The sequence below is a fragment of the Dendrobates tinctorius genome, unplaced genomic scaffold (genome assembly GCF_039654945.1).
Source record: "Dendrobates tinctorius isolate UK_male_01 unplaced genomic scaffold, ASM3965494v1 ptg000143l, whole genome shotgun sequence".
NCBI lineage: Eukaryota > Metazoa > Chordata > Amphibia > Anura > Dendrobatidae > Dendrobates > Dendrobates tinctorius.
The window spans coordinates 13,724,602-13,746,973 of record NW_027361810.1 but is presented as its reverse complement, the minus strand read 5'-3'; the positions used below and the strand labels follow the sequence as shown (position 1 = coordinate 13,746,973).

The window sequence follows — 22,372 nt, the reverse complement described above, 5'->3', positions numbered from 1 at the left end:
CAATACATGTATGACCCAGGTCAGGGATCGGCAGCCTGTTGGGAGACTAAAATTCCCAGCATGCCGGGAGTGGCTGCAATGTCAGGGCATGCTGGGACTTGTAGTGTTACAACCTACAGGCTGACTTCTATCTAGATTTAGTATTTGAGCTTCTATAAAAACACAAGTAAAGGTTTTTTTTTAGCATTTACTTGGGTTTCCATGTAGGGTCCCATCAGAGGCAGCACTCACCTTGGTCTCTCTTAGCAGGAACTGCAGGTCCCGCCCGCTGAGTATCCCATGATTCTTCACATAATTGGGCATGTGGACCGTGCCCTTCTCGTGGACCGTGCCGTGCACCTCCATGTAGGTGTGGATGATATCCAGATATGTGTTCTTGTCCTGCAGAAGACACAACATTATGTCAGGTGCATCATGCAGCAGATTAATGTCCTGTAGTGCCCAGAAACAGCGCCACTCTTGTCCAGTGGCTGTGTCCGATATTGCAGCCCCCATTAAGAAAAAAAAAAAAAAAAAAAAAAAAAGAAGAGACTGAAAACCATCGCATCAGTTTAGATAACAAATGTGCATCATTGATACAAAATGTTGCAATAAGTTAAGATCTCAAATTGTTCTCAATGAATGGAAACCGAGGACGTGACTTATTCTCCGCTGACACTTTGTACTTCGTCTAAGCCAGGGATCATCGATCGTTGGCACCTGCAACTCCCACCATGCACTGACAGCAAGGGATGATGCGAGTGGTAGTGCCAACGGATTTTGATCTCCGCTCTCGGCAATCCTCCCGGATGTTTAGAACATCAGTGTTACAAAATGGATTTCCATGGATACATCGTATCAGGGCATGGTGCAGTCAACTGTAACAAATCCTCAGCTCTGAGAAATATCGGTGCATGTCTGCAGCAAGCGGAGAGCGTGAAGACTAAGGCATTGCAACATGAAGTGAAAAATGCAAGAGAGTACAATTAACTAACATTTTATATCCGTTCTATATAAAGGGGTTGTCCAGGATTAAAAAAACCCTGCAATTTTTCTTCTTCCAAAAACAGCGCCACCTCTTTCCAGAGGTTGTGCCTGGTATTGTAGCGCAGCTCCATTAAAGTGAATGGGACGGAGCGTTGATGCCTCATACAAGTCGTGGAGTGGACAGTTGTAAGGAGTTTTTTTTTTTTTTTGGAAGAAAGCAACCAAGTGACCATGTGTTTTTCTATTCACGGACAACCCCTTTAAAAGGATTTTTGTAGTGCGCTGCAGTCTTCCCACGCTGCTGTACAAGCCAGAGAATTCAGCGGATGGGATCCTTCAGGCCGTTCCCATAAATATAGCGTTCTATAAAAAGGGTTGGAAAAAAATCCAAAAATAAAAAAGCAGTCGAGAGTCCAAACCAAAGTAGAAGCCGATGGCAGCATCGCGATCATTGCAGCCCGTAAGCACCAGACGCGGAGGGAGACTTGCGGTGCACACCGCTCTCACCCCCATGTATCGGGCTGGACCTGCGGTATCCAAACTGTGCCTCTAGAGGGATTGCAAAACTACAACTCCCAGCATGGCCTGGTCTAGAAAACGGAAAACAGTGTTGCTCGCTGTTAGCGAATGAGAACATTTTTGATGACCTCCTGTATATAGAAATAATACTGATCACAGGTGAAGGTTTGCTACAATGTGTCAGTATAAGCAGTACTTATGTTTTTTCATGTTTTAAAGGGTATATCCATACGGGACTGAAAAGGAGAGGACGTTCCTGCCTTGCCAGGTCCCTAGTGGTCTCTTTACAACCCCACTACTTTCTGCGATGAAGTCTCATCCTGTGTGACCACTGCAGTCAATCACAAGACATGATTGCTAGAGGGCTTGTATAGAGATCGGCAGCGACACAGGACTATGTAAAAGTTAGGATGTGAGCAAAATAAAAGTAACACATCACCGTAGCATCAGACTACACAGGGATTGTTTGTAGTCTGTAACCATGGAGACACATGAGTCTGCATAGGAGCTGTAAACCCAAAATGAATACTTGCAAAAAATTCCATTGTTTGTTTTTAACATGCACTGGAGCAATTGGCTGCGTAGATCTACAGGGGTCTCTATTAATGCACAGTCTATGATGGTCCGGTAAGACCCTCTCCAGACTTCTAGGTCACCTTCACACGACGTGCTCCCCTCCCGTATAACCGAGACCATATGTTCCACGCCTCAGGCCACGGTGAAGAAAAGACATTAATACGCACAGATTCGATCACGCTGGTGCCCGCGCCATATGGAGAACGGCTTAGGGCTCTGCAGTTATCCTACGCTCGCAAAACACAAAAGAGCGAATCTCATCTGTTCAACTATGGGACCGTGGGCACGCTGCCCGACGAGGAAATCCATGAAGTCCCAACTCTCCCTGCCAAGAGGCGAGAATCATGCCATATCCCAAAAATAATCTTGTATGGTGGTCCAGATGGTGACTGCACTTACAACATATTAACCCCTCTGACAATAGCGTTTACTGCTCATCTCGCCAGGAGGAAACGCAGCTGAAAAGACATCATCTCTAACTATAGGGCTACAACCTAGAAAAATGAAGAAAGCAGATGCAAAAATAATTCTCACAGGCTGCACGGCCAAAAATGGATCCAAAAATATGGCACTGTCCTTTGGATTTTAGAATCACTTCCCTACGTTTGGCAACTTGGTTCAGTATACAGCAAATAGGCAAATGTAAGCTTCCTACGTCCCAACTCCCCCTTCCTGATAATCAATAGATAGAGGGCAAATAGGAAAAGAAAAAATAAAAAGTAACGATTGCAAGATCAGACTACACAGAGCGTCTTTGTAGTCTGTAACCATGGAGATGCATAGGGCTGCACAGGAGCTGGATACAAAATACAGAAATATAGGAGATTTTTCATCAAAACCATCTGAAAAGCATCAGAGTGGTGCACATTATTTTTCAGACTTTTTTTTAAATGATAGTAAGGGGTCAAAATATAAAAAAACAAAAAAAAACAAAAACAAAACAGTCCCCACTTTCCCAGTAGTCACAGCACAGTCCCCCCCAACTTTCCCCACTAGTCACAGCATAGTTCCCCCACTTTCCCCAGTAGTCACAGCATAGTTTCCCCATTTTCCCCACTAGTCACAGCATAGTTCCCGCACTTTCCCAGGTAGTCACAATAGTTCCCCCACTTTCCCCAGTAGTCACAGCATAGTTTCCCCATTTTCCCCACTAGTCACAGCATAGTTCCCACACTTTCCCAGGTAGTCACAATAGTTCCCCCACTTTCCCCAGTAGTCACAGCATAGTTTCCCCATTTTCCCCAGTAGTCACAGCATAGTTCCCCCACTTTCCCCAATAGTCACAGCATTGTTCCCCATTATTCTCCAGTAGTCACAGCATAGTGTTCCCTGCTTTTTCCAGTAGTCAGTTTCCCCAGTAGTCAGAGCATTGACCCCCTAAGTAAAATCCCATAAAACATGTTAGTCTTTTAAGCGCTGCAAATTTGTCTAAAAAGAGCACAATTAAATTTATAAGAAAATCCAAATACCTTCCAGAAATTGTCGACTTTCCCGTAGACGAGCGACTGGTTCTGGCGTTTGATGTCATTCATGTGTCTGATGTCGCTGGCGTTGAGATGCTGCTCAACCACAAACCCCAGGAAGCTGTTATCAGGTGTGTGCGCTGTACCCCGGGGAAAAGAGGAGACACGACGCAGTGAATATCAGTCGCTCCAAGGACCTTTCATTCTGCTCTACGGGGAATCTCACAGCAAAACGGGTTAGCATTTCATTTCTCTTTGAACACTATCCAGAACACAGCACTGACAATAGAAGCCGGGGAGTCTGAGAGGACGTCTCGTCATTTATAATGTCACTAGCTGTAATACCCCAAACACATTTCATTTATGTAGAAAAAGAAGAAATCTCCATGTGCTTTACAGGAGATGCAACAGGAAGGTACTCCTACAGAACACCATGCCTCCAGCAGGGGGCAGCACATTACACCCCCCCCCCCCCAAGAGTAACAGCATGATCACTCATTCTCCGACCTAGGAGTCACTGCTCCATCTATTCCCCACCTAGGAGGCACAGAACTATCTCCCAAAACATCCCACCCCCAGGAGTCACAGCATTGTCTCACAATCCTTCTCTCCCCTCACAGCCTTGTCTCCCACCCCTCTACTCAAGAAGTCATAATTTCTCCACTCCCTTCCCCACTAGGAGTCACAGCATTGTCCACCACAAATTAAAGCATTGCCCCCAATTTCTACTCCCCAGGAGTCAAAACATTGTCTCCGACATACCCACCCAGCAGTAACAGCATGATCTCCCAATTACCCACCCAGCAGTTACAGCATGGTCTCCCACTCCTCCCATCCAATAGCCTGAGCACTATCTACCACTTAACCCCCCCAACAGTCACAGCATAATCCACTATCCCCCCTATGCAATCACTGCATTGTCTCTCACTACACCTCAGCAGTCACAACACTGTCTCAGTTATATTAGCATTGTCTCCCATCGCTCCCATCTACAGTCACAGCACGGTCTCCTATCCTTCCTCCCCCCAGGAGTCACAGCATTGACTCCCACTTAACCCATCAGCACCATCCCCCATTTCTCTCTGGCATGGTCTCCAACTCACCCCCCTAGCAGTCACAGCATTGCTTCCCTCTTACTGCCCTTACCCCCAGCAGTTCAAGCATGGTCTCCCACTTTCCCCAGGAATTACAGCACCGTCTCAAACTTTGCTCTAGGAGTCACTACATCGCCCCTCACTTTCCACCCAGCGGACACATTGTCACCACATTGTTCCCCACTCATAATAATAGTTACAACCTTGTCTCCTCCAGTAGTCCATGTTAAATCTTCCCCCTTCACCCTCCAGTAATGACAGCAGTATTCACCCCCCAGTAGTCACAGCAGTGCCCCCTGTACACAGCTGCCCTGACGTGTACGGCATCCTTGGACCTTTCCTCTACCCTCCAGAAAAGCCATTTCCTCTTCCCACATTAATCACAGCAGTATATTTACAGAGAACTCCGAACCTGTGGACAACGTCCCCCAACATCCACTCACTGTGGAAAATAAGCAAGGGAATAGATGGTGAAGGCCCGGCCGCGCTTCACGGTTGCCGCTGTTTGTGTTTGGGAAGGTCAAAAGCAGAAAAACTGAAAAGAAAAAAAAAAAAAAAATCTATTTCTACTTTTATGATGAAATGAAAGAAAATTCTTTCAATTGTCAGTTGGTATTAATTTTCGGCTGTCAGCGCTCCAGGCAGGTTTCCTGTGACCTCAGGAGGATGGGGAATATAAATTTCAAGGGTAAATTGCACTTTAACAAGTTTTCTGAAAAATGAATTACTGGCCAGAGAGCTCACGAGTCGCGGCTGGAGCGCACGGCAGAATATTAATAATGTTTCTCCATCTGCCTGTCCATATTAGTTATAGATATGAGAAATCTCCTGCCAGGATCTGTAAAGGCCAAAAACAAAACAAAACAAAAAAAAAAAAAAAAAAAAAAGCAAAAAACAACAAAGTTTGTACTTATTAATACAAAAAAAAAAAAGAGAAAGGAACCAATGAGAAGAAGAAACAGCGGTCAACAACAAAAAAAGGCAAAATAACAGAACGAACTGACCGACCCAATAATTCCCAAGCGTGTGTTTCCAGTCTGTGGCCTGCTGAGGGGGTCCGCAGGGGGTCTCCACGGATCTTTCGCTAATCTTGCAGCAGATCCAGTAATTAGGGAATTGTACGCCATGTCAAATGAGGGAGACGCCATGTGAAGAGCGCATTCTTCATCAGGAGATCACTTTTTAGAAAAATCTGATTAATAACGCAATGGGGAAAGATACGATGTGGCGGCTATCAAACTGTCCCTGCGCTGTCAGCGGGAAAAACAATCTAAATGGGCCAGTCATTCCTGACAGACTGGGGACTACTGAGCGGTTTCTTCATTAGAACATTTAAAAAAAAAAAAAAAAAATCTGATTAATAACGCAATGGGAAAAGGCATAAAAGAGCCAGCGAATAAAGTGGTCTATGTGCAGTCAGCGGGGAAGAGAAGAATCTGAGATGAACTAAAGGCCCAGATACAGGCTAATTTCGGCAGAACCGACCTAAATCAATGGGTTTGTCTCATAGTCTAATGTGTATGGGGGGGTTGCCGGCTGATTATAGGGGTCAATCAGGTATGTCTGATTTCAGCTCCAGTTTTTGGGAGAGACAGCCAAGATAGCTGCCAACTGAGTAATAGACTGGAGAATTGTTCGGTTGACGTCATCAATGTGTAACGGTCGTCCCGTTGTTCTGATTAAAGTCTGCAATCACTTTATGGGACTGCAGACTTCCGAATCCTTAGGGCAGTGTCAGGCTGAGATCGGACAGCAATACACGGACTGGCCGGCAGCCTTCCTGACCAGAGTGCAACAGCTTTATATATTTCTATGCAGCTGTCATATTAGGGTCAGGAAAGCCGTAGCCAGTTATTGCAGTCCATATCAGTAGGATTTATACAGCTGTCTGACTGTGCCCTTACAACGTGCGCACCGCACACTATCCGTATTCTCCAGTGTTGCCTGCGAAAATGGGCAGTCACGTGACCACAAGTATGAGATTCGCACAATTCCGGCCACATTCCAACTAGACATGACTGGTATTACGACTAGTCAGCATGTGACCAACCACTCTTGTAGGCAACACTGAGAATTCCTGACTGCCTGCAATGTGTGAGCTATAAGGATTCAGAAGACTGGACAGCCTCTAAGTCATTCCAGACAGACTTGTTGCTATACAGTAGAAAAAAATACTTTCTTCTTCAGTGTCTTTTTGGAAAAATCTGATTAATAATGCAACGAGGAAAGGTATGAAACAGTTTTCTTCTTCCCTGCGGACAATCTATGTGAACCAAGTCATTCCAGACTGGTTGCTAGTAGTTTTCTTCTTAAGCTTATTTTTGTAAAAATCATGATTGTTACTATACAGTCATCTCTGCTCCTCAACTGGGGGGGGGTTAAAAGTGGATAAGAGATCTGACAAAACTCAATCTACACTTTCTGCCACCTACAATCTGGGTGGGCTTCAGTGCCTCGCTGCTGTAGACCCTCCCCCGCAATTAGCTACTACCATTTTCTTACTGCCAACAATCCCTTTAAAGAAAAAGAAAAGAAGAAAAAAGCCGTTCCGCGCAAATCTGCTTTAAATTCGGGATTCTATAGCTTTATATATTTCAGTGATGAGAAGAAACGTCCCGCTGTTGCTAAACGTTCTGATGTCTCCGGCTTTTGTGTCTAGATAAACTTAAAGACAAATCTATAAAACCAAAAAACGAGCCGCGGGGATCAATAAGCAATTTGTATTCACTTAGCTGATGTTTTTTCACCATCATCTGAAATCTACAGTACTTCATTAAAATTAATGTATCAAAGGCAGAAAGAGAATCAGGACGGCTCCCCGAGGATTAGCGGCTTTCTATCAAATAACAAACGAGATCTCCCGAGATCCCGGAGTTACCTGCCTGATGGAATATGGCGGCAAATGTCACCACGTGTACGACTTTAACTCTTAAAGTGACTCCAATCCTAAATTTAATTTTAACACAAAAGCGATAAACATGCCAGTGGGAGGAAGAAAAGCAAAATTCTGCCAAGTCTCCTTGTCCCTTCGTACTTCTATAGGCTACAGCGCCAGTCTAACTTTGAACTGTGTTTTATAGTTATTTAAAGGGATATTTCTCATCTGTACAGATGAATATAGTCAGATAGAGCTTGTAAGAACAAGCACATTTGCCATTTACAACTTATTAAAATTTGCAGTCGTTCTTGAGATAATAACGCTTATTTACAGCTCGTTGCCTAGGAAACCGACCACCGCTGCTGTCAAATATGAAAGTACTGCGTTTAAAGGTGACTGGGATTAGGAGGCGATAGCGCACTCCAGCTTCAAAGCAGTGCTCAATAGAAAAGAGCTTGTAAATACTACGCATGCTCTAGTGACAGCCAGTGGTGGTCGGTCTCCAAGGCAACAAGCTGTAAACGAAAGAAGTGGCAATATCTCAAGAACTGCTGAAAATTGTAATAAGCGGTAAAATATAAAATTGCTTGAACTCACCAACCCCATCAGACAGCTACCATTTACGAAGATGAGATTAACCCTTTAAATAACTATAGAACACACAACTCAAAGCTAGACAGGTGCCAGACACAGAGCAAAAGATCCCCAAGAGACAACGTCTTTCAAACGGCTTTATTAATCAGATTTTTCTAATGATTCATGTTTTTCAAGTCAGCAGAACCTATACAACTATATCTAAAGAGACTAAAAACAAGGAGACTTACGGAACATGGTGTAAAACTGCTGAGGGTTCAGATTCCACTTTCCCCATGGAGTTTTGTGCCCCTTGGACTGAGCATAGTGAGCATGATTAAACTCTGGTTCTGTTCCAAACGAGTCAAGAACCCGCAGCATACACCTGAAAAAACACAAAATATATATAATAGTATACAAGCTTATGAAAGGTGTCTGATTACCCCTTCATCAGTAATAGAAGCAACAAGGCACTCTTCAAATGAATGGTAGTAGGTGCACAAGTAGGGTCTCCAGCCCACGTAATATTGTGAAAAAACTTGGCACTCAAATGGCAAAGTGGATTAGATCCTTTGTTTTATTTGCATCCAAATTGTATGTTATGTTAAACGTTTTCGATCCAACAACGGATCTTCATCAGAACTTCTCTAAAAAGCATATATACAAAAATAGAAAACAAATCTGTTATTGGGTATCACATTTAGAGAAGATAACAAACATTACAATGCATACTTCAAGAAACAAGGTTGAGCTATTTATCAAGGAATATAAATCTTGTCAAACAATCTTGAAGGTGAATTCCAGGTGTGGAGTGATCCGTGAGGTAAGGTATATAAATCTGTGTTAAGGAGATATCCGCCAAAATTATTTAAAGAATCTATAAAATCTACAGCATAGGTGAGAACATGGTTAAGGATATGGGGTTCTGGTAACAGGTGCCAACCAAAAGGTGACAGAAATACACGTGTTGTGTAAACTAGGTCTTTCCTAAAAAAGAGCAAAAGAGAAAATCACATACAGAGCGGGACCTTTAAATCATTGTAATATGCTGAAAACAATGGTAGTAGTGCAAGTGAGTGAGCGCAGGAATATCTCTAAAGTAAAGCAAGTGAATGAGCGCAGGAACATCTCAAAAAGTAAATGTTAATAGTACCTGAATTGAGTATGATAAGGAGAGGTAATGCGCTGGTGTGACGACCTATGTCACTTATTTTGTATGGCGCTGCAGATGACAAAAAAATGAAAAGAATTGCTCCAAGATGTTTAATGTATACCACTCATGGAGCAATGTGGAAAATTTTGTTTTATTGTTACCTGATTCCTCGAGCCATTAGAATCCTGCGATGTGACCGCTGAAGTGGAGGACGTCAGGGCACTAGACTCCACTTCCGGGTTTATATGTCCCAGCGGGACATTTACTTTAGAGATATTCCTGCGCTCACTCACTTGCACTACTACCATTGTTTTCAGCATATTGCAATGATTTAAAGGTCCCGCTCTGTATGTGATTTTCTCTTTTGCTCTTTTTTAGGAAAGACATAGTTTACACAACACGTGTATTTGTCACCTTTTGGTTGGCACCTGTTACCAGAACCCCATATCCTTAACCATGTTCTCACCTATGCTGTAGATTTTATAGATTCTTTAAATAATTTTGGCGGATATCTCCTTAACACAGATTTATATACCTTACCTCACGGATCACTCCACACCTGGAATTCACCTTCAAGATTCTGTTTGACAAGATTTATATTCCTTGATAAATAGCTCAACCTTGTTTCTTGAAGTATGCATTGTAATGTTTGTTATCTTCTCTAAATGTGATACCCAATAACAGATTTGTTTTCTATTTTTGTATATATGCTTTTTAGAGAAGTTCTGATGAAGATCTGCTGTTGGATCGAAAATGTTTAACATAACATACAATTTGGATGCAAATAAAACAAAGGATCTAATCCACTTTGCCATTTGAGTGCCAAGTTTTTTCACAATACCCCTTCATCAGTATCCAAGGAAAATTCCCATTTTTGCCTGAAGCTTGATGGAATGATGGAACCAATAGAATATGGTATATTACCAACACAATATAATATATACAGTGGCATTTAAAAGTTTGGGCACCCCTGGTCAAAATTACTGTTATTGTGACCAGTTAAGCAAATTGAAGATGGAATGATCTCTAAAAGGGCTAAAGTTAAAGATGACACATTTTCTCTGTATTTTAGGCCAAAAAAATTATATATTGTCATTTTTACATTTTAAAAATTACAATAAGGAAAATAGGCCAATGCAAAAGTTTAGGCACCCTGCATAGTTAGTAACTAGTAGCACTCCCTTTTAAAATATCACAGCTTGTAAACGCTTTTAGTAGCCAGCCAAGAGTCTTTCAATTCTTGTTTGATGGATTTTCATCCATTCTTCCTTGGAAAATTCTTCCATTTCTGTGAGATTCCTGGGTCGTCTTGCATGCACTGCTATTTTGAGGACTAGCCACAGATTTTCAATGATGATCGAATCGGGGGACTGTGAGGGCCATTGAAAAACCTTTAGCTATCGCCTTTTGAGGTAGTCTATTGTGCATTTTGATGTGTGTGACCATTATCCATTTGTAGAAGCCATCCTGTCTTCAAATTCAGCTTTTTAACACATGCATCAAGAATTTGTTGAAATTTCATTGACTCCATTATTCCCTCTACCTGTGAAATGTTCCCTGTGCCATTGTCTGCAACACAACTCCAAAGCATGATTGATCCTCCCCCATGCTTAATGGTTGGAGAGATGTTCTTTTCCTGAAATTCTATGCAATTTTGTCCCTGCACATACCTTTGATCATTGCGACCAGAGAGTTTTATTTTAACTTCAACGATTCACAGGACTTGTTTCTAAAATGCATTGGGCTTGTTTAGATGTTCTTTTGCATACCTCTGATGCCAAATTTTATGGTGAGGGTGCAGGAGAGGTTTTCTTCTGATGACTCTTCCATGAAGGCCATATTTGATAAGGTGTCTCTGAACAGTAGAACAATTACCACAACTCCAGAATCTGCTAAATCTTTCTGAAGGTCTTTTGCAGTCAAGTGGGGGTTCTGATATGCCTTTCTAGCAATCCTACAAGCAGCTCTCTGAAATTTTGCTTGGCCTTCCAGACCTTATTTTGACCTCCACTGTTAATGTAAACTGCTATTTCTGAATTACATATTGAACTGAGGAACGGACAACTTGAAAACGCTTTGCTGTCTTCTTATTGCCGCCTTCTGCTTTGTGGGCCTCCACCATTTTCATTTTCAGAGAGCTAGGCAGCTGCTTAAAAGAACCCATGGTGGCTGTTTTTTCGCACAAGGTTAGAGGAGGCTATGTGTTTCTAAACCTGTGGAATCTGCATCACCCGGCCTTTCCTAACATTGAGGGTGAACAAGCCATAACCCTTACAGGCTAATTAAGGTCTGAAACCTTGGTCAAAGTTATCTGAGCACACAAATCTTCAAAGGTGCCCAAACTTTAGTATCGGACCATTTTCCTTTTTGCAATTTTTAAAATGTGAAAAAAATTACAATGTGTATTACTTTTTAGCCTAAAATACAAAACAAATGTGTCATCTTTAACTTTAGGCCTTTTAGAGATCATTTTATCTTCAACTTGCTTAACTGTTCACAATAACAGTAATTTTGACCAGGGGTGCCTAAACTTTTGCATGCCACTGTATGTATGTATGTATGTATGTATGTATGTATGTATGTATGTATGTATGTATTATATATATAAAAAAAGTTTTTTAACAAGACTCACTAATATATGTATCGTTTAAAATCAGGTTTGTGCATTACGTAAAAAAAGCCATTTTGTTTTCTTTTTTTACGTCATGATACTTAGAGCCTCTTGAGAATTTTAAAAGTTATATTTCATTTCCTTTCAGAAACCGTTTTCAGCATCCTCATCATTATCATCAGAGGCAGGATTACAATTACTGACACCTCTACATACAGCTGATGACACAGAATCCATCAGTCACAATACACAATGTCACAGCTGACCTGCTCCCCCTCCTTTGCAAACTAACATTTGTTGCTTAAGTACAAAAGGGTGTCCCCGTTTGGGTTTATTGCGCCTACTATACATGTGTTGTTTCTTTAAACAGGAAGCTAGAATATAAAAAAAAAATTAACCAAAAAAAAAAAAGCCCTAGTAGCTGGTGTGAAAACTACAATACCATTTTTTTTTTTTTTTTTTAAATACAGATTGTGATATGGGAAAAAAAAGCACCATTGCCAAAGATTAATACACATTTAACACAAAACCTTGATTTAAACAACGGGTTAGGTTTCTGACGATCACTTCCCTTTAAGGGCGCACAAGGCTGCTATAACGCTTTTTTGAGCCACATCAGCGAGCAGCGGATGGAAATGACTCATGACGGAGTAGACCGAGCTGTCAAAAGACACAGACAACTACTGCAGGAGCGGCTGACAGCTCGGCTCCCTGGATCCATGCCGACAGCTCACATCAGACAACGATTCATGCCGGCATCAAAAAAGAAGGCTCCGCGGATTTAAAGATGAAACACAAGATTTGGAGCAGACTTCTACTACTTCTTCTCTTGTGTACATGTCGACACCTTTTACCAGAACCCAATATCACTTCTTCTAAATCTACAGCAAGAAACCATCATGTGGAAGGAACTGAAGAGCAACGCAGAGGCGGACAGGACAGAGTTAGCAACAAAAGTAGAATCCGGGCTCGCGTCTCTATTTTTTGTGCATAGCATTTATAATGCTCGTTGCCCCCTTCCTTCGTAGAACAGTTCAGCGCCCGACCTAATCAATAGATCACTGGTTAAAATACATTACATTTAAATAAAAGGCAAACGCCTCTTAAACTTGTTGCATCTTAGGTAGAAACTGAAATCTGGAAAGGTCTGCTCATAATTTCTGGCACATTTAAATGAATGGTCGCAGCGTACAGACGTGTGCGGTTCCGGATCTCAACACTTAGGCTATGTGCACACGCTGCGGTTTGGCTGCGGTTTTCGCCCTGCGGAACCGCAGCAGTTCCACAGACATGGTACTTTACCATGTTAGCCTATGGGTTTTCAAAACCGCAGTGCTCACGCTGCAGTTTTTTCCGCGCGGTTTTCTTCCGCAGCATGTCAATTATTTCTGCGGATTCTGCTGCGGTTTCACACCTTTAACATAGTAGAGGTGTGAAACCGCAGGGCAAAACCGCAGGTCACTTTACCTGCGGTTCCGCAGGAAAAAACCCGCAGGTGAATCTGCAGTGTGTGCACATAGCCTTATGGTGGCTGCATCTGCCAATAGCTGAGCATTGGGATTCTAAAGGCAGGTCATCAGCATCTCAGGCCTGGAAAACGACTTCAGTTTATGAATAAAGTTTTACAACATTCTCTTTTTTTTATTTTGCATCAATTCCTTGCCGCTTGCTGTCAGGCAATGAGATCACTTGCGTTTACATTCAAGACAGTTTAGCAAAACGATTCCCAGGACCCTGGGCCAGCGGCATCATCAGTGTGTGGCCCCTGGTAGAAAGCCACAGTAGGCGAAACGTACGTTGGAGCTGGAGGCACGCTGAGCCATTGATCCACGGGTATTCATGATCTTGCTACATTTTTTATGCACTTTATTTCAGACTTTATGTCTGTTCACTATATGCACTTTATATTGTCTATGGACTCTATATGATCACTGAATTTACCTATGGCCCATGTGTTTAATATGAAATTATCTCCTCACATTATGATATAATATATTAAGGTATTGTATTATGTCCATTTGCATGGTTCTCCTTTAATCTATTTTGTGTAATTAAATAAAATTTATTTTAAGTCTTTATTAACCTGGACTTCGTTTTGGTTTATTCCAGGGCTGTGGAGTCGGAGTTAGTTTTGGTTGGAGTCGGAGTCGGTAGAAATGTACCGACTCCAGCTTTAAAAAAAATGTATTAATATTTCATAATTGAACTTTCATATGAATTTTATAAATGTTACTCAAATATATATGTTCTATCAAACTATGAACAACAGTGATAAGCAGTTCTGCTGGAGATAGAGACATTTCTTACTTCTTGTGTGTCACTGTTCTCCACTGCCCTTATCTAATCTTATACTTGGTTAACCTCATGCTGCCCCAACCCCCCTACTTACAATGTATGAAACTGAAAGTGAAAATGTGTTGCAAATTCTTAGTAGTAAAGCTCCTCCTCTAGACTAGATCATACTAGGTGTGCGTCTTCCAAGCATCTCACAGCTGCCTGCTACTCAGCAGAGGAAGACTGTAAGAAGTATTATCCTTTCAACAAACTTTGCATCAGTTAACTGTGAGTACATGAGGAATAATAACAGTATTACTGACCATTATATCAGTTGTACGACCTGGCAATAATTTTGTACAATTGTTTTTAGGAAAAACAATTGTCATTTGGATTGTGAATGCAGAATTAAAAACCTGAGAATGTCAAAGAAGCATCACATTAAATCAGCTGTATTTGAACATTTCACCATCACTCAAGATAGAAAACATTATGTCTGTCAGTGTATGACAAATGATCCAGACGAAAACAAATGCTGTGAAGCCAAGATGAGTGCATATTCAGGCAAAGATAAAAATGCTCCTACCAGAGCTTCTAATCTAAAGAGACATTTACAGCGCTTTCATCCAGAGGTACTGAAAGCAGTGGATGAGAAAGACTGCATCCAAACCAATGAACCAGTACCCAGCTCTTCCAGCCAAACAAAGGAGCAGAGAACTTTGCAGCCATCAGTTGCAAGATATTTTGTCAGTGACAAAGTTACTGTGACAATGACAGTAGATACATTTAAAAAACAGATCATAGAGCTTGTTGTAAAGGATAGTGTGCCTATTTCATTATTTTCACGACCAGCTTTTATGTGTCTGAATGGGAAAATGGCCCGCAAGCTTGGTGTTTCTCTGGAGAGAGAGAGTATTAGAAAATTAGTAAATCGAAGAAGCTTTTAAACAAAAGGAAGAACTTAAAAAAACTCTCAAGGGACGCTTTCTGTTTCTTAAAATGGATGCCTGCACACGTCACAGAGTGAACTATTTTGCCATCAATGTCCGATTTTTTTGTGACAAAAATGAAATAGTTACCAAGACATTGGCAGTAAAAGACACCAAAGCTCATCACACCAGTGAGTTTCTCCAGGTCTTGGTGGAAAAGGTTCTGCAAGACTATGAACTTAAAAAAGAGCAAGTTCTTTCTGTCGTAACTGACAATGCTTCAAATATGATAAGTACTATTAAGCTAATGAATGAGAGTATTGATGGTGACCAGCAGCTAGAAGAACATTCTGGGTCCACAGACACAGAAATGTTTGAAATAGAGGAACACAGTATTGTAACTGAGGAGCAAACTGAAGTTGCTTCAGATGAACAGCAACATGATAGTTTAGATGATCTTGTTGAAACTGTGTCAATATGTTCCTTCATTCATCACATGCGCTGTGTTGTGCATACGCTACAGCTGGCTATAAGAGACAGCCTGCAAGAAGGACATGCTGCTGCACTGATTGGCATGGTGAGAAAATTGGCTACTGTTGCCAGAACCCCTAAAGTTGACTCAATTTTGAAGAGACGTGCTGGAAAAGGGGCAATTATTGATCAAGACACACGATGGGGCAGTACTTACTTAATGATTCAGCGCTTGGTTGAACTGAAAACCTTTCTTGTAGACATGGCTAACCCTCAACTGACGCTAAATGAAAGTCAGTGGAATCAGGTGACTGAGCTGGAAAAATTGCTAGAGCACCCATTTACAGTGACTAAAAAATTACAAGCAGAGGACTTAACTCCAGGTATTTTCTTAAAGGAGTGGAAGAACCTGATGTTTCACCTGTCCCAAAGAGGAGGGTTAACTGCAAGTGGCATTGCTACATCAATGAAACGGAGAGAGGAGCTACTATTACAAAATAACATTCTTTTGGCAGCTGTTTATTTAGACCCAATGCATCGGATTCTTCTAGATGATCAACAGCTAAGTAAAGGAAAAGAAGCTCTGTTTGAAATAGCAGTAAGGATGAAAGGGTTGCAGAACAGTCAGGAGGAACAAGAAGAATTTGGTCGTCCTGCCACATCTTCACCCTCATCATCAACTGATGAAGAATTTAATTTCGAAAAATATTTGGATCACAAGGACCGTGCAAAGCGTTCCCGCATAGAAGAGTCATCCCCATCAAGGAACACAGCCAGTACATTTCAGCAGAATTTTTCATGTGCACTAAAAGAAATTGAGAAATTTGACCGTTCATCAAAAATAACAGTGCAACAAGCGATTCCTCTGTATCCTGACATTGTCAGAGATGTTGCCCGAGTGGTTACTGCTTTGCCACCAACACAAGTTAGTGTAGAGAGGTTGTTCTCTGCTCTCAAAATAATTAGATCAGATTTGAGGGCATCCATGAAGGAGGATCTGACAGAGGCAATACTTTTTCTGAGGACAAATTTATAGATTTCTTCTTATTAACTGCATAAAAGTGTTTATTGCATATTTACTTACAGTTTAGAAAAGTTTATAAAAGTTATTTGCTATATTCTAATTGTATTCTAATAAATGTAGTTTTTGCTCTAAGTGGTCTGATTACTTATATGATGGTGAGAAACTGAATAAGCACGATGTTTAATATTTTACAACAGTAAATTTGTTGTTATAAATTGGCCATTTATGAAGGAGTCGGAGTCGGAGCCGGAGCCTGATAAAATCCAGGAGTCGGAGTCGCAACTGTGGCTTACCGACTCCACAGCCCTGGTTTATTCATATTTTTGAGAAGGTTAGGATTATGATCAATGAATATCCATATATGCTACATGAATATCAAGTGAATTGTTCTCACCAAGTTGTTGGTCTAATTGGAAAAAATGTTGGGGATCCCGAAATCTATGACGACTGCAGGGCTCCTGTTGGTCAGACATGGACTACTGCTGGACACATCAGTTTGCTCTTAACGGCCGGTATAACTCGAACGGGGATCGCAACGCAGTGCTCAGCCTGGCTGGCGGCTCTCCTGACCAGAACGTGACAGCTGCATAGAAATATATGCAGTCACTATTGTCGGGAGAGCCGCTGGCCAGTACGAGCATTGCATCACGATCCCTGTTCAGGTTATACGGCCATTTGATTCTTCCCCAATACAGGACAGTAGCCTCCACACATCAAATCTTGGATCCTCAATGTCAGGCTAAAGCCTAAACAGCCACTATCGATTCTCAGTTGACATAGAAAAGCTCCTTGCATCTTCTGTCTGCCACGGACCACAGTTTTGTGGCTTCTGAAGACCATCTCTGGCTTGACACTTACTGATAATGAACCCAGGACGGACCAAGGGTCTTCTTGAACTGGGCGAGCCCCACAATATCGATGTAGATAAGTTCCACCACCTTGTCTCCTTGGGTAGGACATCCCGATCTGTTTCCCACCACTTTCTTCATAATCCTAATGAACAAGAAAATGAATGAATGTTCCTTCAGACATACACTATCAATACGCAGACATTATGTATCTAGAATACGTAATTACGTAATGAATGTTACTAATTGGTCCGGACGCTCAGGTTTTTGATCCCTTTTCCACTCTCTGCTTCCATCTTTCTCAAGTGATTAGGAGGTGAAGTTCTTCTGAATTATGTATTCGCTGTAGACAGCCAAGAACGTAGACGTCCAAGGAACTAGAGTCTACAGTTTATCATTGCAGGTTAATGGAGACTTGGAAGGAATTCCAAGGAAGGAGGAGAGGAATAAAGATTTGTGGCCAAACACTTAACCTTAAGGAGGTCGGGCCTCGAAGGACCTCCGGCATTTAGAGAGGGACATCATTACGCCATGCGCAGGATGGGATAATGGTATGCAGACGAGCTCGGTCTAACAGATCTGACTTATAAATCATAATGCAGATGATGAGAAGGAAACCTGGAGATAAGTTACAGAATACAACTTAAAGGGAGATAGCTAGGACTTTATGATGATAAATCTGCCCCTTCATTGTGAGAATCAGTAGATGCCTGAGGTCCGATAACTTCCAATCCTATAATGACGTCATATCCTATATACAAGGTGGGAATAACCTTTTAAGCGCACTTCTTAATCTGGTTCAATAAGATTTATCTTAGAACATCTTCAAGGGCTGTACATTTTCACACAGATTTTTTTTTTTTACCTTCATAAGTGCAAAGCAAGCAATTTTTGGAAAAATGCTACAAATTTATCAGAGACATTGGTCCTGCCCCTCTCTCCCTTCGCTCAGTTTTTGAGATAACAGAGGGGTAGCGTGGGATGGGGGGGGGAAGTTGTGCACAGATCTCATGGGTTCAGAGATGGGAGAAAGCATGAACAGCCACAGGTAGGGCAGTGAAAATTAGCAATGATATATCAGCCTTTATTACTGGGGGGAGCAGTCCCACAAGAGAAAAACCTGTTAGAGGCCTCTTTCACACTTCAGGCTTTCAGTATCCGGCATGGTGCGGCGAAAAACCGGACTACCGGATCCGGCCGCAAACGCAGACACCGGATCCTTCTTTCTGCCGGATATATTCCTGGCAGAGAAGGTTTCCGGGCATGCGCAGTGCGAAAAACCGGTCCGGCATTGTGAAAAAACATTGCATGCAACGTTTTTTTCAGACGCCGGAACGGCTATTTTCTCCGGATCCGGAAAAAAACGGACGCGCCGCATTGCCATCCGGCGCAATGCGGCAGCAATGAAACAGCACGGGGAAAAATCCGGATATGGTCGTAACAGGCGCCGGATCCGGCATTCCGGTTTTTCGCCGCAGCATGCGGGATACCGAAAGCCTGAAGTGTGAAAGCGGCCAAAGGCTGCAAACTGCACATCAAGAGGTCTGGAAAGGGAGGGACAAACCAGCAACACAGGGGAGGGACAAACCAGCAACACAGGGGGGGGGGGGGGGAACAAACAAGGAAAGGGACGGCGGAACAAAATTAAAGGGAAGGAAGGACAGAGGAAGAAAAGAAAGAAAGGGAAGGAAATTCCTTTCATCCGGGGTCCAATAATCCAGGATTGCTTATTTTCAGTGACAGAGATGCATTATTATTTGCATAACCTGATAATATATGGGTGTTTTATACACGTTGCTAGGACTAGAATATCTGATAATCTGGAAGCAGATTTGCTCCTTTTGTTGATGGATTAAATGGAACTGATCGGCATCCTTCTATGTATTCACATCACACATTCTTATTGGTGCAAAATATTGAAAAAAATCAGCTATTAAACATAAGCTCCTTATATGCAATTAGGGCCCGGATTCCTGGATTCTGCCTCTCACACATAAGAAGCGTCTACAATCGCAGTCGGTTTAGCATTGGAAGTAATCTTCTTACTCTTTCAGCTCAGCTATTGAAGCTGAAATCCTGACATCATGGCCCAATAAGTAAAGAGATGTAATTAAGTCACTCCACTGGACTAATTCGCCGAGCGGACCACCGCTAAACGCATTTTCGGCTATCTTGAATCCAGATTCCTTGGTCAGTAACCCCAGATGAACGAGAATCTGGAACAAGAAAGGAGAGGAAAAAAGGTAAAAAAAAAAAAAAAAAAAAATCAAACAATCACGTATCATCTTGCAGAGAAGGAAACCCCTAAAAACTGCTTAAAATAAAAACAAACATTCATTGAATGAAGTGGAACACAAAACATCAAAAATTTAATATTGATACATTTCTTAAAAGGGAACCAGTCAAATGTTTATCATCCTAAAATGCCCTCCACTACCTGTGGCTTCACCTCTCTTGCTTTCTAAAAGGAGTCCACATATGTAATAGGAGGAGCAGATTGAATAAGAAACACTTAACCCTCACTTGCACCAAAAGAAAACATATCTTTCAGTTGTCTATGGGGTGTAGTCACTAAAGAGGAAAGTCACACATGGCCAAGCCCGAAACCCCATCTTATCTGGCTTGATCGAAATCCTTGAAATGGTAGATCATGTCAAGCTGATCCCAAATCCCAAGTATCTGCTGCGGTTTTCACTGCAGGAACTAAAAAGACAACTCTGCACAGGCAGCAACTAAAAAAAAGAAGACAACTCTGCGCGGGCAGCAACTTAAAAAAAAAAAGACAACTCTGCACAGGCAGCAACTTAAAAAAAAAAGACAACTCTGCACAGGCAGCAACTTAAAAAAAAAAAAAAAGACAACTCCACGCGCACTCAGATGTGCTTGAGGCGACATAACCTATCCTCCAAGATGTCAAAGCTAGACTGAGCAGGATTTACCATCTTTGATTTTTCCGAGTTGCTCCACCTACTTGACTCCAGAATGGTAATTTACATACAATACATGCAAAGATTAAAAGCCTTTTTATTTACTTTTTTTTTAACTGGCATTACATACTAAGACACTTGTCCATGGGATTTATCTAGTATTTGAGCTCATCTTCACCAAAGTTAATGAAGCCGATCTGCAATGCTACACACCACCTGTGGACAGATGTGGCGCTGTTCATGGATGAAAACCAGCGATTTGCAGCTCTGTATCATAAATCTTGACCCATAAAAATATATGGTGGGGTTATCCGTTTAATGGGACAGTTCAGGCGTAATCTGTTTTTTTCCTTAATAGATTAATATGATGCCCCATGATAATTCTATATCTAGGATCGTTTCTGGGAACCATATTTTTTCCAGTAAGGAGCAGAGAAGAGAAGACAAAGGATCTATGATGGGGGGGGGTACCCTTTAAGACTACAGATGTTCTGAGAATCCCTGAAAGCCTTTTATTCCTTATAATTACTTTGAAGGTGGACTTAAAAAGGAAGTCATTTCACATGCGAAAGATCAGCGAATCACAAAACGAGAGCGGTAAACTGTGACGCTTATCTCACGTCAAGCAATGATTATTAAAGAAAATTCTTTATTTTTCAACAGAATAATTAGAGAAGCATAAGTAAGTGCAGTGAAATGGAAGGAGGAACATGACATTTTGTAATTATAACATGCTAATGGACCCTGGCCATTTCACAATCTGACATAAGGTGGAAGAGAAAACAGTCGCCTCCAATAATGCTCCTTATACAGCAAGATACACAAGTTTATAAAGTTTTTCTGATCAAGTTCCAAATCCTTTAGATAGAATCAGCCTCCTTCCCCATCTGGCAGCTGACAATATAGAGTCTATATACTTCCACCGCAAATGCAGTCTTTTTCCTGAAGTGAAAGTTCAGGTTCATTTCTTAACATAGCTTTAAAGTGCTTGGAGCTCTATTTTTTTTTCAAAGGCATTCTAAATCCCCTGAATTAAAATTCAGTATGCTTCCCCCTCTGGTAGCTGATAACAGTCTTAACATATTTCCACTGCATATGGAGCCTTCCATGTAAAGTAAACGTTCAGAATGTTTTTTTCTTTTTTTAAATCCAGCTTAACAGTGCTTCTGTATTTCTGATGTCGAATTCCTAACCCTCTGGGCAGAATCAGTCTCCTTTCTCCCCTGACAACTAGCAATTGCTGAAAAAAAAGTCTTCTCTTTAGGCCAGTTTCATACGTTCAACAGTCATGGTCTGAGTTTAGACAGTAATGTTGAAACTGGCTAGTGGTCTCCTGAGCCGAGCTAAACAGCCTTATGGGCATACATGAAGCTGCTGCGTTCAGGTCAGGGGACTTGGGGGCAGTCTAGACGTTGCAATCCGTACTCAGACCATGAGTGTCAGACGTGTGAAACCAGCCTCAAAATGAACATTCGGATTTACATTTTAATATGGCTTTAAAATGCTCTTAGCTCAGTTTTTTGAAAAGAGTCCTAAATCCTCTGGGCAGAATATGTCTCCTTCTCCCTCTGGCAGCTCACAATATAGCTCATTCTTACTTCCCCTGCAGAATGAGCCTTCTTCACTATACCGGCATGTTACCACAGTCTATACGCCTTTCTGACAAGCAGGGCAGAAAGCCATTTCTATTTGAGGATCACTGTGCAGCGATTTGGTTATGTGGGTAGTACCAGTACTCAGGTGATTACGTATTGGGGAGGGTTGAGAGTCAGTATCCTCTATTATACAATGTCAATTTTAGAACGTATTAAAAATGGCAGATAGGTGAGGGTAGCATGTATCAAGGGTTTAACAAATACGTCATGAGTCAAGGGGTTGTCCAGGACTTCCACGGGACGCCACAACCTCCAAACATATGTTGTAAATCTGGCAGTGGCCGGATGTATACAGCCAGAAGAGCACAGCTCGATACAACGTGTAGTGGCCATCCTCGATACTGCAGCTAAGCTCCAATTGAAGTGAATGTGATCTGAGCTGCAGTACCTGAGAACAGCCACTATACGGTG

General features: G+C 41.8%; 1 protein-coding gene across 3 annotated transcripts in view; it reads right to left on the bottom strand.

The window, feature by feature from the left end:
- MGAT5 (alpha-1,6-mannosylglycoprotein 6-beta-N-acetylglucosaminyltransferase) overlaps positions 1–22,372 on the bottom strand; it is a 94,010-nt gene that overhangs the window by 16,512 nt on the left and 55,126 nt on the right. For 2 of the 3 annotated variants that reach the window (XM_073545523.1, XM_073545526.1), the window contains 6 exons: positions 19,426–19,595; positions 17,390–17,524; positions 8,321–8,454; positions 5,031–5,153; positions 3,531–3,664; positions 232–381 (listed from right to left, as the gene is read on the bottom strand). In XM_073545523.1, coding sequence (XP_073401624.1) covers positions 232–381; positions 3,531–3,664; positions 5,031–5,153; positions 8,321–8,454; positions 17,390–17,524; positions 19,426–19,595 — 846 coding nt within the window. The remainder of the gene's footprint in view (positions 1–231; positions 382–3,530; positions 3,665–5,030; positions 5,154–8,320; positions 8,455–17,389; positions 17,525–19,425; positions 19,596–22,372) is intronic. The other variant, XM_073545525.1, reaches the window with a different exon arrangement.